The sequence below is a fragment of the Silurus aristotelis genome, assembly GCF_946808225.1.
Source record: "Silurus aristotelis genome assembly, chromosome: 1".
NCBI classification, from domain to species: Eukaryota; Metazoa; Chordata; class Actinopteri; order Siluriformes; family Siluridae; genus Silurus; species Silurus aristotelis.
In genome coordinates this window covers 13,416,068-13,440,909 of record NC_139574.1, presented here as the reverse complement: position 1 = coordinate 13,440,909, position 24,842 = coordinate 13,416,068, and the positions used below count along the sequence as shown (strand labels likewise).

The following is a 24,842-nucleotide window of genomic DNA, read 5'->3' as shown; positions in this document are numbered from 1 at the left end:
CTCTTTTATAGGATTGTTTTGCTGTCCAGGACAGTCCAGTGTGGATGGACTCCAGTTCTGCAGAGCAATGTAAGAGCCTCGAATGTGCAGTAGGGGGAGCTCAACAACTCGCTGATATCACTGGGTCACGAGCCTATGAGGTGTGGAATTTTTTATATATATTTTTTTTTAGAATGTAACAGGCGTCTAGAATTAGGTTTGATCACGAGATTCAAAAGTGAAAGTGTTTTTTTTTTTTTTTTTATTATCCCAATATCTGTCATGGTCGCAGCGCTTTACTGCAAATCAGATTGCAAAGATCTATCAGTTACAGGAGGAGAGATACAATGAGACTGAGGTAAGTGTGACAGCAAATGTATAATGACTGTATTTACTCACATAACATGGTACATCTTTTACAACATACTTTGTTCTGTTATGTTTGATTTTTATTAGAGAATCTCCCTCGTTAGTAGCTTTGCTGCATCTCTTTTTCTTGGTGATTATGCAGCTGTTGACTACAGTGATGGTAAATTGACAGTGGACTTCTACTATTATTATTATTATTATTATTATTATTATTATTATTATTATTATTATTATTATTTTGCTTGCAATTTTTAATATTAGTGCAATTCTTAATTTTTTTTTCCACTACATATTTTATTTTATATATATTTTCTTTGCAAGGTCATAAATTATTATTTACACTTTTTTAATTTTTATACATTTATACTAATCAGCTAAAAGTTTGCTTGATTTGATCTAGGTCATAATGGTTCATCTTTAGTGTTAATAGGTTAAAAAGATAAGTTTGTGGTGATGTGATGAAAAGAAGTTGGAGGAAGTATATGCTGTGCCATGTTTATCCGAAACTTCTTTGATTAGATTATGGAAGCTGAATTACATACAGTGTCAAGTGTGAGTTGTCTGGCTTGAGGTTTACCAATGGGGTAATGGGGACAAGGGGACTCCTTCCTTAAGAAAGAAAAAGTTTTATCAGCTAAAGAATTACATATATTCCTTTGTAAAATACCATTATTGTTATTATTATTATTGATATTTTTGTTATTATTAATAATAAGAAATGTGTATTATGTTTTTTTCTGAGTAGAGTTTTTAACATACAAGTCTGCCATTATGCTGTTATTACAGAATTCATAATGTATTAGAACAGGACATTTTTTTTATAAACCTGTGCTTTGTATCCAGGACTATTTTAAGAGCTGTTAATTAATCAAGTATTTACATTGTTGTAGTTGCCTCTATATGATCTATATGATTACTATAACTATAGTCAGTCTGAAGTTATATCTTGTACAGCCTTCTGCTTTATTTATATGGCATCTGGGAATTTAAATGGGTGATCATGGATTTGGTGACATTGTTTACATGTGTAAATGTTTGCTTATTAAAGGTTCAGGGATGAATGTAATGGACATATTCACTAAAAGGTGGTCAGAGCCCTGCCTGAAAGCCACTGCACCACATCTGGCAGAGAAGCTGGGTAACCCCACACCACCCACTGCAGTTCTGGTATTATTTTTTTCCCTTTGGTCCTGTTTTCTTTACTTTGCTGGTTGTAAATGTGTAGACGTGCTGTAAAATCTGCTGTGGATTCTTTCAGGTGCCTCTGTAGCCTCTGTTGGTGTTTAAAGTGTTATAAAATGTAGATACTACATTATGGAGCAGCACAAAATACATGTTTTAGCAATTATAAGACTGCTGTTTTTAATATTTGTTTTCTCATTTTAATATTCATTCTTCTCCTAGGGATTTGTTTCTTCCTATTTTGTCAAACGATTTGGAATGTCTGAAGACTGTAAAGTGGTGGCTTTCACTGGAGACAATCCTGGTGAGGCTAAAACTACTATAGCAAAGCATGCTCATTTTCATTCTAGTTAATGTAAAATGCCTGAACCAATGAATCCAGGTGTTCTCACTATATACTAACTTTCTAACTCTCTATGTCTAAATATACGGTAGTAATAAAGGGCCAGTTGTTCAAAGGTAAGATGATCGGATTTTGGTTATCGGATTGGATCAAATCTTGAAAATAGGTTGTTCAAAGGGGAAAGAATGAATCTGAAATCAGATTAGATCATGGAATCCAATCCTAGTTTTAATCTGGATCAAAACTTCAGTTTGTGTTGTTCAAAACTTGTCAGTAGGATTTGGATAACTTTGATCCAAAAAAAACAGGATTATCCTGATCCCAACAGGGGGTAGGATTTCAAGGTGGATTCCAGAAGGAAAATGTAGTAAAACTTTAAAATTGGTAAAAAAAAAACCATTTGTTTCATTTAGTGTATATACTTTTATTTATATTTTGCACTTGACTTGTGTAACCGTTGTAACAGGGATAAAGTAGATATAGTAGACATAGACTACCAAATAAGCTATTCAGTATAGTAAAGTAAAAATAATGAAATATGAAATAATCCCCCAAACAGATTTCAATAACAAACAAAAACAATATATTCCATTTTTCTGTCATTTATCACCATATATAAATTTCAAAGAAATAATAATCAGAGATGAACCTGTCAAAAATAATGTCTAACAATTGCATCCCTTACTATACGTCCAGTCAGTCCCTCATTCTGACAGAATGCCAGAGGTTGGTCTGGTTCTTCAACAGGCTCAGGTGCATCATAAACATCACAGAGAGGGACATTGCGCCTGGTAGGGATGTTGTGCAGGACGATGCACGCTAGTATTATGTTGCATTCTCCCTGTGGTTCCACTCGCAAGTACTTAAGGCATGCAAAGCGTCTCTTCAGAACTCCATTTAAACGTTCAATTGCACATCTTGTTTCGCAATGAGCAGTGTTGAAGCGTGCCTGCGCAGGTGTGGTTGCTGCAAGAAAAGGAGTCATCAGCCATGGTAGGAGTGGATGGGCACTGTCTCCTAATATTATGTCGGTCGGTTGGTTTGGCGCTCTCTGTATAAAGCACTTTCTTTCAGGATACATGCATCATGAACCGACCCAGGCCACTTCACGACACAGTTTGTGATGATGAGGACAGCATCGCCCACAAGATGGATGTTGATGCTGTGCCTCCCCTTTCGGCTGATGTACTTCCAATCCCTCTCATGAGGTGCTTGGATATGCACATGAGTGCAGTCAATAACCCCAATAGTATTGAGCATGTTCCCCAAAAGAAAAAACTCTTACAGTGAACCCTATGTTGACTCTTCTACCTGTTCTTTACATAGCTGGTAGCCCACGTTGTGATATGTTGTCCCATTTAGAGCACAGGTAATCCGGGTTTGGTAATCTTGAAAACTGTGTATCTGGATCAGGGTGATTCAGTCCAATGTTTATTTGAAAAACTGACGGATGTAAGACGGATTACCTGTTCCTGAATAGGAAAAAATGGGATTTCCAAATCTGGATCATTTTGATCCAGATAAATTTTTTTTGAACAACTGGCCCATAGAGATACTCAGGATGATCAGCAGGAATACTCTGGAAAAAGTAATCAAGGCAGTCATCTCTACATGGCATCTCTACATGGCGTTACACATATAGTGATAGTAACATTAAACTAAGAATGCTTTTCACTGTATTTTAGACAGTGACTGTGGAAATTAATATCCATTCAGCTACAAGGGCACAAGATCTCAGGTGTATAGTAATGTTTAGGTGATGTCCAGGAAAATGATCTTAAATGAAGTCTGTGTTCCAGTTTGTCCCAAAGTTGTTCGATGGGGTTGAGGTCAGGGCTTTGTGTGGGCTAATTGAGAACTTGGCACATGGACCTTGATTTGAAAACAGTAGCATAAAACAGTAACAGTACAGCATACAAAGACATCTAATTCAACGTAGCAGTTTGGCTAAGAACCACATATAGGTGTAATGGTTAGGTTTTCACATATTACACATTAGACCATGTAGTGTCCATATGTGTCATTAGTCAATGTAGTGGGTACAATAGAATGTAGAATGTATTGCAAGTTATCTGAGGTACTTCTTAACATACAATTTCTTTACAACCTCCTCTTATGAGCACTCATGTTCAGGGTTTTACTCTGGTTTATGTGAAAGGACTAAACTGTCTATGCTGAGAACTTGTTTCTGAGGTAACTTAATTACAGTGAGGAAAATAAGTATTTGAACACCCTGCTATTTTGCTAGTTCTCCCACTTAGAAATAATGGAGGGGTCTGAAATTGTCATCGTAGGTGCATGTCCACTGTGAGAGACATAATCTAAAAAAAAAATCCAGAAATCACAATATATTATTTTTAAACTATTTATTTGTATGATACAGCTGCAAATAAGTATTTGAACACCTGTCTATCAGCTAGAATTCTGACCCTCAAAGACCTGTTAGTCTGCCTTTAAAATGTCCACCTCCACTACATTTATTGTCCTAAATTAGATGCACCTGTTTGAGGTCGTTAGCTGCTTAAAGACACCTGTCCACCCAATACAATCAGTAAGAATCCAACTACTAACATGGCCAAGACCAAAGAGCTGTCCAAACACACTAGAGACAAAATTGTACACCTCCACAAAGCTGGAAAGGGCTACGGGGAAATTGCCAAGCAGCTTGGTGAAAAAAGGTCCACTGTTGGAGCAATCATTAGAAAATAGAAGAAGCTAAACATGACTGTCAATCTCTCTCGGACTGGGGCTCCATGCAAGATCTCACCTCGTGGGGTCTCAATGATCCTAAGGAAGGTGAGAAATCAGCCCAGAACTACACAGGAGGAGCTGGTCAATGACCTGAAAAGAGCTGGGACCACCGTTTCCAAGGTTACTGTTGGTAATACACTAAGACGTCATGGTTTGAAATCATGCATGGCACGGAAGGTTCCCCTGCTTAAACCAGCACATGTCCAGGCACGTCTTAAGTTTGCCAATGACCATTTGGATGATCCAGAGGAGTCATGGGAGAAAGTCATGTGGTCAGATGAGACCAAAATAGAACTTTTGGGTCATAATTCCACTAAACGTGTTTGCAGGAAGAAGAATGATGAGTACCATCCCAAGAACACCATCCCTACTGTGAAGCATGGGGGTGGTAGCATCATGCTTTGGGGGTGTTTTTCTGCACATGGGACAGAGCGATTGCACTGTATTAAGGAGAGGATGACCGGAGCCATGTATTGCGAGATTTTGGGGAACAACCTCCTTCCCTCAGTTAGAGCATTGAAGATGGGTCGAGGCTGGGTCTTCCAACATGACAATGACCCGAAGCACACAGCCAGGATAACCAAGGAGTGGCTCTGTAAGAAGCATATCAAGTTCTGGCGTGGCCCAGCCAGTCTCCAGACCTAAACCCAATAGAGAATCTTTGGAGGGAGCTCAAACTCCGTGTTTCTTAGTGACAGGCCAGAAACCTGACTGATCTAGAGAAGATCTGTGTGGAGGAGTCGGCCAAAATCCCTCCTGCAGTGTGTGCAAACCTGGTGAAAAACTACAGGAAACGTTTGACCTCTGTAATTGCAAACAAAGGCTACTGTACCAAATATTAACATTGACTTTCTCAGGTGTTCAAATAATTATTTGCAGCTGTATCATACAAATAAATAGTTAAAAAATCATACATTGTGATTTCTGGATTTTTTTTTAGATTATGTCTCTCACAGTGGACATGCACCTACGATGACAATTTCAGACCCCTTCATGATTTCTAAGTGGGAGAACTTGCAAAATAGCAGGGTGTTCAAATACTTATTTTCCTCACTGTATTTTATGGACGTAACTGTATGTTAAATTGTAATCTTGTTTGGAATACGCAACAATAAACCATGGCAGAGGCAACTATGATGATCGCAATTTCTGTACAATGATTTTCTCAATAACATTTTAATTCATCAGTATGAAAGCTGGCCGTAATCCTTTTGCTGAGTGTATGCCTATTTAAGAGTTTCACAACGCCATGTTTTGATGGGTGGTAGATTTCATCACCTTGCGTCTTAATGCAGCCGTTAGATCAAAATTTGAGTTATAAAATCATGCATTGATTTATGTGTAGAACAGTGTAAAAGAATTCTATAATTGGTACACCGAAGAGCTGTACTGTATTTGAAATATCATGGGGACACTGCAGTTCTTCCCCTGGCTTCCTCACACTATTTAGTGAAGATTTATAGTCACTAGATGGCACTAAAACTGCATCATGTTTCTCGTCCCTCCCCCTCAGATATTCTCTTGGAGTATTTGGATGCACAGTGTTGCCAGTTTGGGTGGTTTCCCATCCGACTGGGGTGTTTTTTTTTTTTTTATCACATTTGGCTGGTATAAATGGCCTTGGGCTTGGAATGTAATTTGTGCTGCCTTTGTTGATTGTGTTTTGTAAGAATGGAATTTTATCAACCCCACTGTATTATTTGTAATAGTAATGATAATAACAACTATTATTTTTATTATTGTTGTTGTTATTATTATTATTACTATTACTATAGCAATTACATTAATACAATGTTTGAAAGATATTTAATTTATATTATTGGAACGATCATTTGTATATTTATTACATTTAGATATTATTGGTTTTTATAGTGACTTTGAAATGATTTAAAATAGCACAGAAGCAGCATGTGAACATTCCAAGCTTGAAGAGAGTGCAAAAACGAGGGATGTGGGATGTGAAGAGGGCATATTCCCACTTCTGGCTACATGCCTGACCCTCTTACCTCATTACTCCAGCTTTTAATAGGTCCCCCTCCCCTAATTTGCAGTCATAACCATAAAACTAACCCTTATGCCAACCGTCATTTGTGTCTAGTCATTATTACATCTTGCCCAGCTGGCCAGAGAGCTTCTCTATAATGTGATAGGTATATTAGTGATGCATGCTTCAGTGCTCCTACTATGTAATACTATTTACGTACATTCATATAAAAAGTGTTCCTTACAATGTGAAATAGGTCATCAAGTAGTAGAACAACCCATGGTGAAAAAGAATGGCATTTATACATACATGATGAATGTCAAATGCCCACTAGATGATTTTGCTGTGTTTATACGAATATACAGGATGTACTGTGCTTCACACAGTTCAGAGCGTAAGCTTTAAGAAGGTGAATAATGATTGCAGGGCATTACTCTTTAAAATGAGTTACGACAGAGTGACTGCACTCTTGAAAGCTGAAAATAAATGCCTGTAGTCCAAAATGAATGAACAACGGCATTCCTGTTGAAGTACTGAAATGCTCTTATGGGATCATCAGTCACAAACACAGGAGGTCCCTGTGGCTATAGCAGGTTTATTGCTCCGTTTTTACTGCAAAGAACTGCTAAAAACAGCCCTGACTAACCATGATTAAATATTAAACATGTACACTCTGCCCACCAAATTAAACCCAGGAAAAATAAAATAGTAGATGTGGTTTGAGCTGTAAATTGCAGCCCAGCATGCATGCTACAGCAGTGTACAGTAATAGTCTGTTTCTGAACAGGATTATAAGACTGTAGAAAGGACATTCCCCATAATCTTACATTCGGCTCATGTTAGTTCTCACTCTCCGGTGTTTTGTATTATTTTGAAGATTTATAATCACACTCTTGATGTCACCCAAATGGGGTTGGGTTTCCTTTTGAGTCTGGTTCCTCTCAAGGTTTCTTCCTCATAACATCTAAGGCTGTTTTGTGTTTTTGCCACAGTGGCCATGGCTGCTCATCAGGGATAAATACACATTGCTCACCTTAACTCTTAAATTCTGTGAAAAGAGCTATAGAAATAAACTTGACTTGTCTTGAATTAAATTGATTAGCTTTTTTCCCCCCTCTCTGTCATCTATCGGTATCACTTTCCCTGCCAGGGCTGGATATTAGATTGATGGCATTCATTGGGGCATTATGAGTGCTTGCATGGTGATGTTTTATAACGGAGAACATTTGGGATAAGAGCTTGATTTCAAAGAGATGTGTAATACACTTGTGACAGTTTTGAAATAAACTCTGTTTAAATACTTAGATTTTTCCCTTTTCAGGATCCCTGGCAGGGATGCGTCTACAGGAGGGAGATATAGCGGTAAGCATCTCCCAATTTCTTAGAGAGATGGACTCCAGCTTTAATTGGTTACGAGAGTGAGTAATGCAATATGTAAAATGCAAACATTTTAGGAATACCATTATACCGCATGTTTCACAAATGAGGGAATATCAAAATAGATGACCAGCTGCTATGCTTTCAGTGCCCAAAAACCTGCAGGTTATTATTCAATTCTTTTTCTTTAAGAATATTATTCAGTAACCACTATGAATTATTCATTATCTCCAGTGAAATTCTTAGGCAAATCATGTAGTTAGGAGTGAAAGGAGTGTTTTACTAAATTGTTTCAAGTACCAAATAATCTAGTCTATAGCCAAACATATGTGAACACCTGACCATCACACCCATATGGTTCTTCCCTCAACTGCTACAACCAGCTGGAGAACACACTTGTCTAGAACGAGATTGTATGAAGATTTCCTTTCACTGCTAGCTAAATGAAGGCATGGCTTGCCAAGGTTGGGGTGGATGAACTCTTATGTCCTGCACAGCGCACTCTACCCCTTTGAACACTTTTGGGATGAACTGGAACACCATCAGCACACTATATCTCAGCATCAGTGCCTGACCTTACCATGCCAGTTCAGTACCAAAACTCTTCTACAAGAAACCATGCTGTTATAATAGATGCATTAAGCTGTTTTGCATTGTCTCAAATATATTCTATCTTGTATTTGATATACTTAATATAGTTTTTCTATTTAATACATCTTATATAAACTGTGAAGTTGAAATTAGTGTCAGAGCTGCTGTTGTAGAACATTTTCAGACTAATCAGAATTAAAAATTGAACAATGCTGTGGTATGAAGTGTTGGAGATGTATCAGTCATAGGTCAGAGATGCAGGCTTTTAAACTAAGCATTGATCACAAACTGGATGGTCCCTCTCCTCTTTAGACCAGAGGACCTTTTTCCTGTTGGCTCCATCCTCTGCATTCTCCTACCAATATACCTTATGTCTCTCCTCTGCACATGTCCAAAACATCTCAATTTCCCCTTCCTTACCTTGTCCCAAACTGTCCTACATGCGCGGTCCCTTTAATAAACCTGTTTCTAATCCTGTCACCTTCTCAACACTCTCCTCACTAGTCAATACATTTCCATCTTTATCCTTTATTGCTTTAACTTGCAGCACATCCTTCCCAGCTCGGTCCCTCTGCTTGGCCAATCGGTACAAATCCTTTTCTCTTTCCTTAGTGTCCAACTTCTCATGCAGCTCCTCATATGCATTTTCTTTGGCTTTCGCCACAACCTTCTTCACCTTCTGCTGCATCTCCTTGTACTCCTGCCTACTTTTCTCATCTCTCTGTTGATCCCAATTCTGTTTCGCCAACCACTTTCTCCTTATGCTCTCCTGCACTTCCTCATTCCACTACAACATCTCTTTGTCTTCCTTTATATTTCCAGATGTCACACCAAGTACCTTTCTAGCTGTCTCCCATATCACTTCTGCTGTAGTTGCCCAATCATCCAGCACCTCTTCACTCTCCTCCACTTATTCTCCACCTCCAAAACCATCTTACAGACCACCATCCGATGCTGTCTAGCTACACTGTCCCCTGCCAACATCTTACAGTCTCCAATCTCCTTTAGGTTGCGTCTCCTACATAGAACATAGTCCACCTGTGTGCACCTTCCTCCATTCTTACATGTCACCCTATGATCCTCCTTCTTCTTAAAATAATTGTTCACCACTGCCATTTCCATCCTTTTAGCAAAATCTACCACCATCTGCCTTTCCACATTTCTCTCCTTAAGGCCATTACTACCCATCACCTCCTCATCACCTCTGTTCCCTTCACCTACATGCCCATTAAAGTCTGCCCCAATCACCAATCGTTCTTTCCTAGGTACACCTTCTACCACTTCATTTAACTTCCTCCAGACTTTTTCCTTCTCCTCCATTTCACAACCCACTTGTGGAGCATAAGCACTGATGACATTTATCATCACCCCTTCAAATTCGAGCTTCACGTTCATCACCCTATCAGAAACTCTCTTCACCTCCACTACACTCTTACTGTACTCTTCCTTCAGAATCACCCCTACACCATTTCTCTTCCCATCCACGCCATGGTAGAACCATTTAAAGCCACCTCCAATGTTCCTGGCCTTACTTCCTTTCCACCTGGTCTCCTGAACACACAACATATCTACCTTTCTCCTCTCCATCATATCAGCTATCTCTCTCTTTACCAGTCATAGTACCAACATTTATAGTATCCACTCTAACCTCCACTCTCCTACATGTCTCTTTTCCCTGCTGTCTCTGTAAATGTCTTTCTCCTCTCCTTTTCCTCCTTCGGCCAAAAGTAGCCCAATTTCCACTGGTACCCTTTTGGCTAACAATACCTGTGGAGATTGTTGGTAACCAATCCGGTATGGAATTCTGGTTCGTGAACCACATATTAGATTTGGCACATGTTTTACGGTGGATGCCCTTCCTAACACAACCCTCCCCAACCCCCAAGAGTGCACTGGCTTGTGCAACCCTAATGGCTGGGTTAACAGTTTCACTGTAAAATTTATACTTTTAAAATTACTTTAAAAGGTTTCTCTAGCTGCTCTCTTTTAATACCACTTTTCCAGGATTTTGTTGCCGCATCCCAACCTTTTTGAGATGTGTTGCGGCCTTCAGTTTAAAAATGTTCTTTTAAAATTGTACATTTCCTCAGTTTGAAAACAACATAGAACATTTGGTGTTCTCTAAGTTTTATTGTGAATAGAATATGGGTTTATGTGATTTGCACATAATTGCATTCTGTCTTTATTTACATTTTACCCAGTGTCCCAACCTTTTTGGAATTGTATAACACATTTTGGGTTGTATAACACGTTCAGGTTTCCAGCAATGCGTGGCATGTGTTATGTATATCTAGTGATATAGAAAAGAGACATCAGAGCATTATGCATATCTTTTCACTGTTCCTAAAGATGATGCCACCCATCTGACATGCCTCTAGTGGATTTCTGTCAGTGTAATTTATCACATTGAATGGTTAAACGATTAACATTTGCATCTAATTAAAATACTAGATCTCTGCTGTTAATATATGCTCATATAAAGCAGTGCTGTTGGAGCTCCCATGCTGTGTGCTTACAAATGTAACTGCTGGTCACAGCTCATCAGGGTGTGTCCAAATGAGAAGCCTTGATGCTCTACTGCTCATGCTGTCGTCTTATAAGTCAGTGCTTTTGATAGCTATGCAATTAGTTTAAGGAAATGGTTTGAAATTCGCTTCAGAGGCAGTATACGTCATCATGTTGCCAGGTAACGGTAAATGGTCAGCTGTGAAAATGATTTGAGCTTTTTCTGTCTCCCAGGTGAGCCTTGGAACGAGTGACACCGTGTTTTTGTGGATCAAGGAGCCCAAGCCTATGGTGGAGGGCCACATCTTCTGCAACCCTGTCGACTGCCTCTCCTACATGGCTCTGATCTGGTAAAATGATTCAGCATTACACAGAAGCAGAGCAGAGTGGTTTATAAATACAACTATATACATATATGTTTAGTATAAAAGAGAATTTATAAAGTAATAAAAAGTGCTAGATATGTAAATGCCAATGAATACAACAGAAACTTAATCATCCATAGGCCAACATGGATGGACTAAATTTGTTAAAAGATTCAAAACAATACTTATACAGCTCTGCTGAGTTCTTCAGTCTGATTGGTCCCAATATTATTATAATTTTCTAAAACAGCAGCTATGGGGTAGATCAGACTTTTGAAAGAAATCACAGCATTATATTAATGCACTAATCGTAAAACACAGCATAGTATCTATGCAGGGAATTGTATGGCAGATACTTCATATAAACAGATAAATAATGTGCACATCTGTTGATATGTTTAGGTTTTAATTTGCATTTTTGGAAATTCTGGAGTCTCCAGCATCAACGCTTTGCCACAGAATATTCCTTAGGATAGAGGACTAACCTGAAAAGAGAGAAAAAATATTGAGTCTGGTGATGAATTGGCTGTTAACAGCTGCCATGCTCTTAATAAAAACAGAAACTAAACCCTCACAGATGTTCACAACAATAAAAGTAACTGTATACAAAAAAAAAATTATTAGTTGATAAATTGATTATTAAAAATAAATGCATCTTTGGGAAATTGCTGTGGTATAGAAGGGCGAAACAACTTTTGCATCTTATTTGAATTCACCACTACATTGTTTGTTATTTTATTATTACAGCATGTTCAAAAATGTAAATTTCTTACATAAATTATTCTTAAATTTGACAGTGAACAGGATAGTGGAGGAAGGATATGGTATATGGTAGTATGGCAGGATGATAAGGAATCGAACCACTGCATTAGAAACAGTATGAACTATATTAAAAGAAGCTAAGGAGTATTTATCATCTCTTTTATCCAAAGCATTACAGTTATCAAGAGTAAAATAAACTCATAAAAAAAGAAAGAAGCTGGTTTTTAGTTAATTTGTTGCTCAAATCTTATGGCATTGTAAAGAGTTATACCCTATTATACAGTGATAATGTTTATTATGTCGTGTGTAATAATTATAATAAGGATGTATTGGTACAAAATTCACGGTTTAGTAGGTACCTCGGGTCTTATGACACAGTTTGTTCAATTTCGATACAGTTAGGGGAAGAAATGCAAAAAATAAAATTGTCTTTTTTTTTATTATTAACACAGTTTATCATTATGAATAATTGTGAACATCAGTAGTTTACTTTTTTTTCAACAATTTTAAATAAAATGCCTAAGTGGTTAAATAATATATATTTTTTTATTAAATTGAGTAATCAATTAAATTGGAAGAAATTAAATTGATTAAATAAAATTCAATTAATAAAATGTGATTCAATTAATAAAATGTCAAAAATGTATCTAAATTGTTTACATTTATTAGACCCATTTGGGTAATACAGATGTGTATGTAAGTGTGTGTTTTACATTTAATATATCATTTTCTAAAGATATGATCTCCTTAACTGTTCTGCTTATTTTAGGATAATTTAACAAATGCCTTTATTCCTTCCATTCTTCATTTATTAACTTCCTTGATATGTGGAATTATAGGGGTTTTCTACTTTTGAAAAAATATATTGAAGCTGGACTTAAAATGAAAACCCTAATACCGGAAATAAGATTTGTTTTGCGCATCCATTAAAAAGCTAAAGAATCCATAGCGCTGGATTCTAAAGCTTTTTAATGCATGCGCAAAACAAATCTTATTTCCGGTACTGAGTAAGTAGCCCATTGCATTGTGTATGTTTTTATGTGTAATTATAGTAATAGTTCATATACGCTTCACTTCACAGGAAGTACAGTTACTCGTGTTTTAAAAGTTGAAGTACTTAATACACTTTTTCACTGAAGTTAAAGTAAAGAAGTTTGGGCTTTAACACGTACTTAAGTAAAAAGTATCCATTAATGTCATGCTGGCAACTAGACATCATCATATTGATATATTAATACAAAATAATTGTTATCTAATGAATGTATCCAGACTGAACAACCACCATACAGAACACAAGCAGAGAAAAGATGATGATGATGATGATGATGATGATCAGGTGATCAGGAATGTCTCTGATCTCAGTCATGTTTACATCACTGACTCCCTCTGTCTAATCCACGTTACCCCCAGACTTCTTGCTGCCTTCTGCTCATTGTCATCTTCGTAAACTAGTCTACATCTGTGGTGTGTGAGAGTCAGGAAATGATACACCAGTGGAATATTTGAAAAAGAAATAGGTTAATGGGATGACAATGGCTAAATTAAGTAGCCTGGTTTACAAATGTAAGAAGAAAGTACAGATATTTGTTTAAAAAAACTTAATGAGTAAAAGTAAAAAGTTGTCAGAAAAATAAATAGTGAAAAAATAGTGTACTTCATTACTTTCCACTTTTCACCCCAGGCCTCTTCACCCTACTTCAGTACCTGACTTTACTAACACCCTTGTGGCTGAATTTGCACAACCACACTCCAAAATCTAGTAGAACATCTTCCCAGAAGCGTAGAGGTTATTATAACAGCAAATGAAGGCTAGATGTGTAATGGGGTGTTCTGTAAGCAAATACAAATCTTATGTCAGGTGTCCACAAACTTTTCTTCTTGTACTGTAGTGTACATTTTATATGCATTTACTATGTTTGCATTTATTACACTTTATACATTATACTTATACATTACACTATATAAGATGGGTAATATATTTAAATATCATTACATGATACAGTATATGCATAGGTAATATGTTTATACTATATTAGATAGCAACATATTGTAGGGTTTTGGATTGCTAATAAAAATGTTTTTTAAGTCTTCTATAATTGAATTCAAATTTGTATTATAAATTATATAACAGTATATTGACAGTATGTTCCTCTGGTTGCTGGCATGTTAAGTATGTGTAAAACCTTTTGACTCAAGATTAAATCTATCAGAGTGTTGTCTGAAGACATTCTTTATAGATAATAGATATTAGAAGATGTATGGAATGATAATAGTCTGAACTTTGGCACAAACACAGTATCACACATTTGCTTACATTTATAGAGTCTTAGACTATTTGATTTTTTTAATATTCCTGATATAAAATATGTTCTTTCTTTGTTTAAAATGTGTGCAGTATATAAGAGAGAGAGAGAGAGAGAGAGAGAGAGAGAGAGAGAGAGAGAGAGAGAGAGAGAGAGAGAGAGATGGAAAGTCTAGAAACTCAGTTTTTATTTCATTATTTATTTTTATATTCCCTGTATATAATGGTAATGTGTATTGATTTCCTGAATGGCTCTTTTCTGAAGACTCTTCAAGCTCTGTAGGCATATAGCACACATAAACCTCAAGTGCCTTGCTGTCTGAAACTACATGAATGGCTTTAGGGAATTATCAAGCTATCTTGAAGAATTGAGGCACTGGTAAAGGTCACTCTCATGCAGAAAAGTCCACAATATGATAGCAGCTTTTCCCCTCTAGTAGCATTTCTTTTTCTAACTTTCAGAGTTTTTACTGTATTTGTAGATACTCCTAAAAATGACTTCTGTGAATAAAGAAATGAAGTGCTCTTTGATTGGTCTGAACCTGTAGTTGGAAAAGACTGTTTACCAATTTCCAGTCTTCTTTTACTTTGTATGCCTTCATGGTCTCTTGGCTTTTTTTTTTTCGTGCTTTTTTCCTTATTGCCTTTTTTTTTTTTATATATATCAGCTCAACCTAAATGGCCCTTGAAATTAGCCCATTCTCCTGTTTTTACTTCACGGTCCTTGGCTGTTGACAATGGGTAATAAAAGCCCAAAGGAGCATACTGCTGATTACCTTGTTTTTAGAGGTATGCATTTATTCCCTTTTTATGGCCTTCACAAAGAAGTAGAGACTCATTTGTGCTGAATGTATTAAATATTAAAATCTTAAAATTTGATGTTGCAAATACAAATGTGAAGAATTTTTCAACTTTTGACTAATTCATTTATTCATGTTGAGTCAGGGTTGAACTAGCGGCCCTGAGCTGTGAAGCAGCAACGCTACCTGCTGCACACCTGTGCCACCTATTCAAAATAATAATTCACACATAACTGATCGTGTTTTTTCAGTTTTTTTTTTTTATTTAAATCATTGAAAATGATTTAAATGAGCATTTTTTAAATACCAGATATCCTTCAGTTTTTTTGGCACATTTTTTCTAAATACACATTAAATGTCTGGTCAACTGGACCTGGAAGAAACCATTAATAATGACAGTAAATATAAACTGTACTACTTCTAGTAGTAGTACTAGTTTGGCTGGAGTGGTGCTTTAACTACTGCTTTATTATTTTAGCTACAATAACATTTTTTGTAGAATATTTACATGTATTTCTATTTTGTATTGAATTTGTACTGTACTGAATGTAAACTAAAACTACAACTAAATAATCCTGACTGTATTACATTATCTGTTGGTGCTATAAATATATATATATATATTTTTAGGGCTACTCAACCTGGATAGTATAAAGACCCCTAAATAAAATATGCATGTACCCTCAAACACATAACTGATACTCCAGATACTCTTATATACATTATAATATGCAGTACTTTCTACAATATCATGACTGGTCCAAATCTTTTTGCCATTTTGGGTAGCTAGGAGGTCAAAGGATTTTTCTTTCCAAGTTTTACTTGGCTGAGTGACATTTAAAGTTCATCAGTGAAAAATGTGCCAAAATAAACAAACAAAAAGACCAAACCAGTGATAGTAAAGGGAGAATTAAAAAAAAATATATATAGTTAATCAGATACATTTATATTTTTAACTATTTTTTAAATTAATCAGACTAATTTCTTAAAAAGTATTTTGTGGTTTAAACCTTTAGATGTGTTTTTGAATATTAATTTAAAATGTTTCAGGGCAGATTGAAGATCAACCTTTAAACCAATTTTCTATTTCTTCTTTTCAGCTACAAGAACGGCTCTCTGACCCGAGAAAGGATCCGTAACAAGTGTGCCGATGGATCATGGGAAAATTTCTCCACTGCCCTGAGGTCCAGCCCCATGGGGAACAATGGAAACATAGGTGCCTGTCCTTTCACATCATTTGTTTAACTAATTATAAAACGTCAGTCATTATAAGTGCATTCTAGAAGTAATTTGATAAATATGCTTGCTTTTCACATCATTCGCTGATTTAATTAAGAGGAATCTGGGCCAGACGTGGTCATGCCCTACAGAGCGATGCCACAGTCCCACAGGAGCCGTGCTGTGAATAGATGATGATAAATAAATTAGTTCCGATCAGCTACATTTTCAAGCTGTGCTTTTTTTTTTGCCTTGTTACTTTTCAGGTATTTATTTTGATACAGTAGAGATCACACCTCCAGCAGTCGGGATTCACAGATTTGATCAGCGTGATGAAGAAGTAGGTAGCTTTGGAGTTTAACACCTGTAAATAAAATCATAATATGGTTGAAATACATGACATTTAAAGCCCCTGTTAACTCAGTTTGATAATTAGCTGTTATTGTTAGTGTCTGTGGTTTGCAGATTTTACTACCATATTTTTTTTGTAATGTCAATCCAGGCTGGCCTGGTTTATTTTTGGTACAAGTCGACCACCAATATATACCAGTCAGAATTAACAATCTGCTAACACCAGCTTGCTTGTTGCTGGAGCATTAATGAAATGGTCTCTAGTTTTAATTGTTACTGTTTTATTTAAAACAATGTTTTAATGTTTGTGAGTAGTTTTCCTCATTTCCTTTTTGAAAGTGGTAGCTCAGTGGTTAAGATATTGGGCTTCTGATCAGAAGGTTGTGAGTCCAAATCCCATAACTGCCAAGCTGCCACTGCTGGGCCCAAGAGCAATGTCCCTTCAACTGATTAGTTGTGTAAATAAGATGACTTTTGGTCACTCTGGATAAGAGCGTAAACGTGTTTTTAAAATGGTGATAGGAATAGAAAAATATTCCCATAGATAATAACCATCTACTTTTAGTACTGTAAAGAAAAAAATCCCTGGTTTATCTAATTAACAAGCTTAATTAATTTTTTATTTTTCTTAAATATTTTTTTGGATTACTTATTTCTATATGTATTACTTCTACATGGGCACATTAAGTAGCCAAGATGTTTTCTCTTTTGTTTAATAAGATTTAATGATGTTTCAAATGGAAAACTTTGACTGCAAAATGGATCTGATGTTGCTAAGTTTCACCAGCAAAAGTCATAACTCGGGGGGGGGGGGGGGGGGGGGGGGGGAAGGCTAACAAGCCACTGTTCACTGTGCGATTACAGGCAATTACATGAGGCCACAATAAAGCTTATTTTAGTGTAATTTGTTAACTGTGCACATTAGAATGCCATGCTTTTTGTGGCTTTTCAACTAGATAAAAGAGTGAGAGTCACAGCAGAAAATAATCATACCATACTATTAGGACAGCTTACAAAACGTGCCCCAACACACCGTGCAATGTTCATGGCATGAAATGTAAAATCCGAATTGCTGCTGAAGGGTCATTCGGTTATTCCTACATGCTTTTCTAGTAGTAGCACTTCACAAGGTGTTTATACTGCCTAAGCGATATGACTGTGTCTACCTATGTTCTCGCAAACTGCTGTAAATGCCTTGCTAAATATATACGCGCATTACAATAATTAAATTCTCCGTTAGTGTGCCACATTTAAATCAATACAATCATAACACTTAAACAATTGTTGTGTCCATAGAAAATATTAATCTTAATACATTGCTTAGCAACCAACCCTTACGGTTAATAAATTGCATTGCACGGTGATGGAATTGTTTATTGCAAGTGTAATTAATAATATCTTACCTATACGGTATACTCATCAGCAAAGAGCTTTTGAGCAATAAGCTGCTTTAGGAAATGCGTTACAATGAGTTTATTATGAATAAGGGAGTTTTAGGGAGTACAAATCCTCTTAAGCATGATAAAACCACTGTAATGCATGCTCTGAGTGGGTTTGATGACTTATGATAATTATTGATGATTTAATGACAGATTTTTTTCTTATTTTTATCAAAAAGACTTTTATAACTATGTTGCCAGGGTCTTAACATGTTGCTTGACATTCATTTTTTATTCTTTAAAGACTTGTATTAGTAACAATGTTCTCTTCTCTCTTCATCAACAATTATAGCCATGTTGTCCTTATACTTTCTGTGACCTAATGAGATGATCTCTCCCAGGTTAGAAGATACCCTTTCCCCACTGATCATCGCCCACCGTCCACTACTAAGAATGTAATCCCACCCATTTTTAGACAAACCTGAACACTGCCTCTGGATCAGTGTGTGCGAGGTTTGTTATTACTCAGCAGCAGGATTTAGCGATGCCTTGCGGTGTGAGCTGAGGTCACTGCTGCTTTTGAGCTCCTCTGTGGGAAATGCCAGAGCGGTGAAAGAGGGCTTTGTGGAAGCCAGAATCATGCCTGTCTCCATAGTTAAAACCCGCCTTTGTGTTCTGCTTCTGCACAGGTAGCTGCCTTCACCCTGGAGGTGGAAATTCGAGCCCTGGTTGAAGGACAGTTCCTGGCAAAGAGAGTACATGCCCAAAGGTTGGGTTATAGGATTAGTAAGTGTTCACAATCTCACATTTACAGTCACATATCTCCTCCCTTGTGTCTCTGTAGATGTCTTTTTCTTACTCCTTTTCTAGTATTTGTTCTTCTCCCTTTAAAACCGTTCACTTTAATTAGCTTTGTGCATATATTTTCCTCTGTATCTTCGTGGGTATGCAAGTTCTAATGCTTCACCGTTTTTTTCAAAAAGGAATTCAGGGGAATTCAGCAGCTCAGAGATTTGTTAGTACACTGAATGAAATTACCTTCATATCCTTTATTATTGGCCGATAGTAGTATTACTTCCGTTTTTTTTTTTAATACACACAATGTTCTGCCTTTTACATTTTTGTGCCATTATTTTGTACATTCTCCCTCCTCTATTATGCTCTATTATGCTGAAGCAGAAATCACGGTGAGGGTTATTACTTTACAAGTAGGGAAGCTTGCAGCTAGACAGCCGGCGAAACACACACTTTAATTAAAGTGTGATCAGGTGCTGAGAGATGAGAGTTTTCTCCCAGCCTGATAGAGATTGCCCTGAGTGCTGCCCAACCTGCTCGCAGTTTCCCAGCAGTGTCCCTGCTGTTGTCAGAGCTGTTTAAAATGCAATCACACCTTCTCTGCCTCACATCATCTCCAAAACGTACAGCCAGGCAGCAGCTCGTTGTCAGCAACTTGGGAAAATCTCTCTGAAATTAGAACAGCATTGGCAAGTTTTTCAGAAATGAAGTTGAGTGAAAGATTCAGTAGAAACTTCTTGCTTATGCAACTTTGATCGACACAAGACAAAGATGACATGCATAAAATCCTGGCCTGCCAAAGCTATTACATGCCATCATTGCGTAACATTTCACCATTGTGTGCTTCAAGTTTTGTTTTAATTAATTTTGAAAACTCATTTTGAACACGTGTGTCTATGGCTTTTATTAAGTAAGAAGTGCAAGTTTTTGTGATACTACAATCATTTGTGTGCTAGGGAGAGTGATTGGTCCTGCTTTCTGTGGGAGGAGGGGATGGCATTCATTTGTCTTCTGTCAGTCAGAAGGACACCAGTGAATTGAGCTTCCCTGTTATGTTGCATGAACAGTAGTTTCATATATTGTAGTCACATGTTTTAGAGGAAATGTGTTGACCTTCATCACTGCATGTGGCTACTGTTGTATGGCACAATGATCTGTTGGCAATTTCCAACAACTTACTTGGGAGAAAGCAGGGCATGAATAGAAAAAAAAGAAAGAAAATGATCAAAATTCACTATTGAAGTTGTGTTTGTCACAGAGGAAAATCAACTGGATTACTGCAAAACCTGCTAAAACAACTGTAAGGTGACTGTAAGGGGCTTTTTTGACTTGTCGCATATATTTTACATCACAGTAAAATTATTTTTAGGACATGGGCTCAGAGATGATACAGCTGGAAGTTGAGGGCCTTGCTCAAGGGCATAAGAGTGGCAACTTAGTGACACTGGGGCTTGAACCCCTGACCTTCTGATCAGTAACCTAAAGCTTTAACTACTGAGCTACCACTCCCCCATATGTGTGTATGTGTGCGCCAGCACAGCATCAGAGAAACTGTTCATCAATATTTAGCTAGTATTTTAAACCTTTAAACCAATAAGGTTAATGTTAAATTTTCTCTCTATTTTTTTGTGACAGTTTACTTGGTATTTAATTCATGTTATTTAATTTTAAATGTCAAATTTGGAGAAAAAAAATCAGTATCCCACAAAAGTAAATTTACCCCCCACATTTCAGCAAACATTTTAGTATCTTCTCAAGCGACAATACTATAGAAATAAAGCTTGGATATATTTTAGAGTAGTCAATATGCAGCTTGTTTAGCAGTATAGATTTACTGTCCTCTGAAAATAACGACATACAGCCATTATTGTCAAACTAGCTGCAAACAAAAGTCTTAAAAGCCTTAAGTTTTAACAGCTGTACGTCATTTAACCATGCAAAGCCACATGTCCTATTAATCATGTTCATGTTTTGGTCTGCTTGACAAGACCATACAAATGTAAGTATTTTGTATTAGAGCAATTAAAATTAGGTGCTTTGAGTACGGATTTCTCATACTGAACACTGGATGTTCAACACGGCGCCTCATGGCAAAGAAACTCTCTGAGGATTTGAGAATTAGAATTGTTGCTCTCCACAAAGATGGCCGAGGCTATAAGAAGATCAGTTACACCCTGAAACTGGGTTACAGTACAGTGGCCAGGGTCATACAGAGGTTTTCTAATACGGGTTTCACTCGGAACAGGCCTTACAAGGGTCAATCAAAGAAGTTGAGTCCCCATGCTGTGTGTCAGGTACAGAAACTGGCTTTAAAAAACAGAAGCTTAAGTGCTGCAGCATTGCGTTAGAGGTTGCAGAAGCAGAAGGTCCACATGTCAGTGCTCAGACCAGACGCAGCACACTGCAACAAGTCGGTTTGGACGGGTCGTCGTCCCTGAAGGAGCCTTTTCTGAAGCTGGCTCACAAGAAAGCCCACAAACAGTTTGCTGGAGACGACCTGTCCCAGATCATGAATTACTGGAACCATGTCCTGTGTTCTGATGAGACTAAGATAAACTTGTTTGGCTCAGATGGTGTCCAGCATGTGTGGCGACGCCTTGGTGAGGAGTAGCAAGTAAATTGCACCTTGCCTACAGTCACGCATGGTGGTGGTAGCATCATGGTCTGGGGCTGAATGAGGGCTGCATGTGTGTGTACATAGGCCACTGTATGCGGTTCAGTTGTTGAATATTATATCATTAATCAAAATTTCAAAGAGAAAAAAATCAATAACACACAGGCATACGAATGCATGAAAATAAAATCTCTGTGTCACGTTTGCTCTTCCAAAATCTCATGAAGTGTGCTATAGTTTATACTCAATATTTCTTCATATTTCTATCATATTTATCAGCTTCTGATTAAACATTTTTTTCCCATGCTGAAAAATAACCAACTGAACAGCAATCAGGGGATTCTTTTCCTCCAAAATACCGCCAGCAAAAGGCACATTAGTGAAGGGATTTTTTTTGTTTTTTTTGTTTTTTTTCCATGCTAGCACTTTGTCTATTGATTTATGCTCACGGTGATTTGACATTTTGCCTTGCTGGAGGGTTTTTATCTGGGGGTGGCAGGAAGCTGAAATCTCTCTCTGCTGAAGGTCAGCTGGACTCTGACGGGAGCATTTCTGCTAAAAGTATTGCTCACTACCGTCTATTGATAGCTATTAATAATGTACTTGGTGGCTGACAAATCGCTTATACGTGTACACAAACATATCAGCTGTGTGGTATACCCTTTATAAATTATTTCATATATACAGCTTGGAAAGAAATCTCTTTCTTTCAGCAGCTTTTATTGTCTGTGATAGCTGTCTATGACACAACATGCCACATAATTAATGTTTTATTGTGCTCAGTGTATCAGCATGTATCACTGATTGAGAATGATCCATTAGGATAATGTCCATGATGATTAAACATATGAAGGTGCGATCACCCCTTACATCCACTGTGGTTTTTTTTTCAGCCTGTTTCTAAGCCCCCTGATGGGGCATATGTGCTGTAAATCCATCTCTTAGTTAAGGGACATTGATTCTCCCGGCAGTCCTGCTGTTGCTGTAAATTATTCACTGTGCTCTTTGATCTGTGCTGGCCACTTACTCAGGGGTCGGTATGTGTCTCTCTCTCTCTCTCTCTCGCTCTCGCTCTCTCTCTCTCTCTCTCTCTCTCTCTCTCTCTCTCTCTCTCTCTCTCTCTCTCTCTCTCTCTCTCTCTCTCTCTCTCTCTCTCTCTCCCTATTGCTCTCTTAGCAGAGTTTAAACCTTATTTGCATGACTGTCAAAATTTCAGTACTGCCACAACATTTAGATTAATTTGGGCAATCATGAAAGCAATGAGATGATTAAACATACAATATTTCAAATGTTACGAGCAGCACAAGTGCATGCAATAACAATTGAAATCTGACAAATTACCATTTATTATCATCCAGTGCATTGTGTGTGTTGACAGTGTCAATGTCCTGGGTTATCTCCTGCTGACACACGCACTAATGCTCGCTGGCAAAGCTGTGGCAGTTTCCCAGAACGATGCGAATTCTAAAGTAGTTGCCACAAAACACTTATCTTTAATATTTGAAAATGTTTTCGGCATATTACCCGAAATAAATTGGCTATAACCCTGTCATCTGTACAGAGATAGTGTGATTGTTTGCTGATGCGAAGCCACAGTATTTCACTTGGATGAGCTTCACCAGTGGGTTGTTTTCTCTTTTTAAGGCCCAATGGCCAAATTAGAAATTGTATTATTAGACATTCTGAGCCCGATTTCCACCAAATGTTCAAAAAAAGATTATGATCATATGTCTTGATAAGCAAATGGTTATTAAAATCATGCTTTAGATCTTTTTCATAATCTAAATGTGTCCTACTAGAGGTTTGTCAAATGGTTGTGCTGCTTTTGCAGCATTTAAACACCATTTAAACAGCTTTTATGTATCTATTCTTAATGTAATTTACATTCTTTAAGTTAAGAGTTATAGTTTTCTGAGCAAATTAAGCTCCGCCTCCTAGAAACGATTGGCATGTAGTGTTAATATTGTTTACAAATCCCAACATGTGTTTAATAATTATTGCCTTTCAAAATCTATTAATATTTTGACACTGGATTTGGCAAGATACACCAGAAAACCATGAGCAATTTTGAAACTGTAACTGTATGAGAGTTCTCAAGATATGAGCCAAAACACACCAACTATAGAGTCAGGCTAGTCCAGCTCAACTCTTTTACCTCAGGAAGCAATTAGTGCATGGACCCCTAATAAGATTTCTGGGATGAGCACAGCTCTTCAGAAGTATAAGTCTACAGTATCCAGGAGCTATGATCCACTACTGTAAGAAACTGATCTTCACTGAAGCTGAAGCACAAATTGGTTGTTCAGCAATGTAGTTTTAAACTGTAGTCTAATTAGAAATGTAGTTTTTGCTTCATTATTAAATGCACAGGTAAAACTGGGCAGGAAATTGACAGTAAAAATGTCACCAGTGTAACAGAGGTGCCAAATCTTTTTTCCTATATTGGGTTGAAAAATCTAACTTGACTGAGGACTATTGGCCAGAAATGGGCCCTAAACTCCTGTTAGGGGTCGCCACAACGGATCATCCGTCTCCATACTACCCTGTCCTTTCTTACTATGTCTCCAAAATGTCCTACATGCGCTGTCCCTATAATAAACTGTACATTTCTCTTAAACCTCTTTCTCCGTATGCTTTCCTGTACTTCTTAATTCCACCACCAGATCTCTTTGTCTTCTTTTCTATTTCCAGATGTCACACAAAGTACCTTTTATAGTTGTCTTCCTTATCACGCCTGCAGTAGTTGCCCAATCATCCAGCACCTCTTTATCACCACCACAGAGCCCCTGTCTGACCTCTTCCCTAAATCTCTCACTACAGTCTTCTTCCTTCAGTTTCCACCTTCAGTTTCTTCTTGCAGTTTTCACTCACACACACTGTCTCCTGCCAACACCTTACAGTATCCAATCTCTTTTAGGTTGCATCACCTACATAGAACATAGTCCACCTGTGTGCACCTTCCTCCACTCTTATACGTCACTCTATGCTCCTCCTTCTTCTTAAAATAAGTGTTCACCACTGTCATTTCCATCTTTTTAGCAAAATCTACCACCATCTGCACTTTCAGATTCCTCTCCTCAAGGCCATACCTACCCATCATCTCCTCCTCAACTCTGTTTCCTTCACCTACATGCCTATTGAAGTCTGCCCTAATCACCAATCTTTCATTCCTAGG

General features: G+C 37.3%; 1 protein-coding gene and 1 pseudogene across 2 annotated transcripts in view; one reads left to right on the top strand and one right to left on the bottom strand.

The window, feature by feature from the left end:
* Nucleotides 1-24,842, top strand: part of xylb (xylulokinase homolog (H. influenzae)) — a 61,842-nt gene that overhangs the window by 4,384 nt on the left and 32,616 nt on the right. The window contains exons 6-15 of the mRNA XM_083546767.1: nucleotides 12-140; nucleotides 272-337; nucleotides 436-508; nucleotides 1,397-1,515; nucleotides 1,753-1,834; nucleotides 7,930-7,970; nucleotides 11,316-11,431; nucleotides 16,411-16,526; nucleotides 16,795-16,872; nucleotides 18,952-19,044. Of these exons, the coding sequence (XP_083402893.1) occupies nucleotides 12-140; nucleotides 272-337; nucleotides 436-508; nucleotides 1,397-1,515; nucleotides 1,753-1,834; nucleotides 7,930-7,970; nucleotides 11,316-11,431; nucleotides 16,411-16,526; nucleotides 16,795-16,872; nucleotides 18,952-19,044 (913 nt within the window). The remainder of the gene's footprint in view (nucleotides 1-11; nucleotides 141-271; nucleotides 338-435; nucleotides 509-1,396; nucleotides 1,516-1,752; nucleotides 1,835-7,929; nucleotides 7,971-11,315; nucleotides 11,432-16,410; nucleotides 16,527-16,794; nucleotides 16,873-18,951; nucleotides 19,045-24,842) is intronic.
* Nucleotides 2,526-3,491, bottom strand: LOC310733790 (putative nuclease HARBI1; annotated as a pseudogene). The gene is made up of 2 exons: nucleotides 3,452-3,491; nucleotides 2,526-3,153 (listed from the first exon to the last, which is right to left on the bottom strand). The product of its transcript is annotated as a putative nuclease HARBI1 (transcript).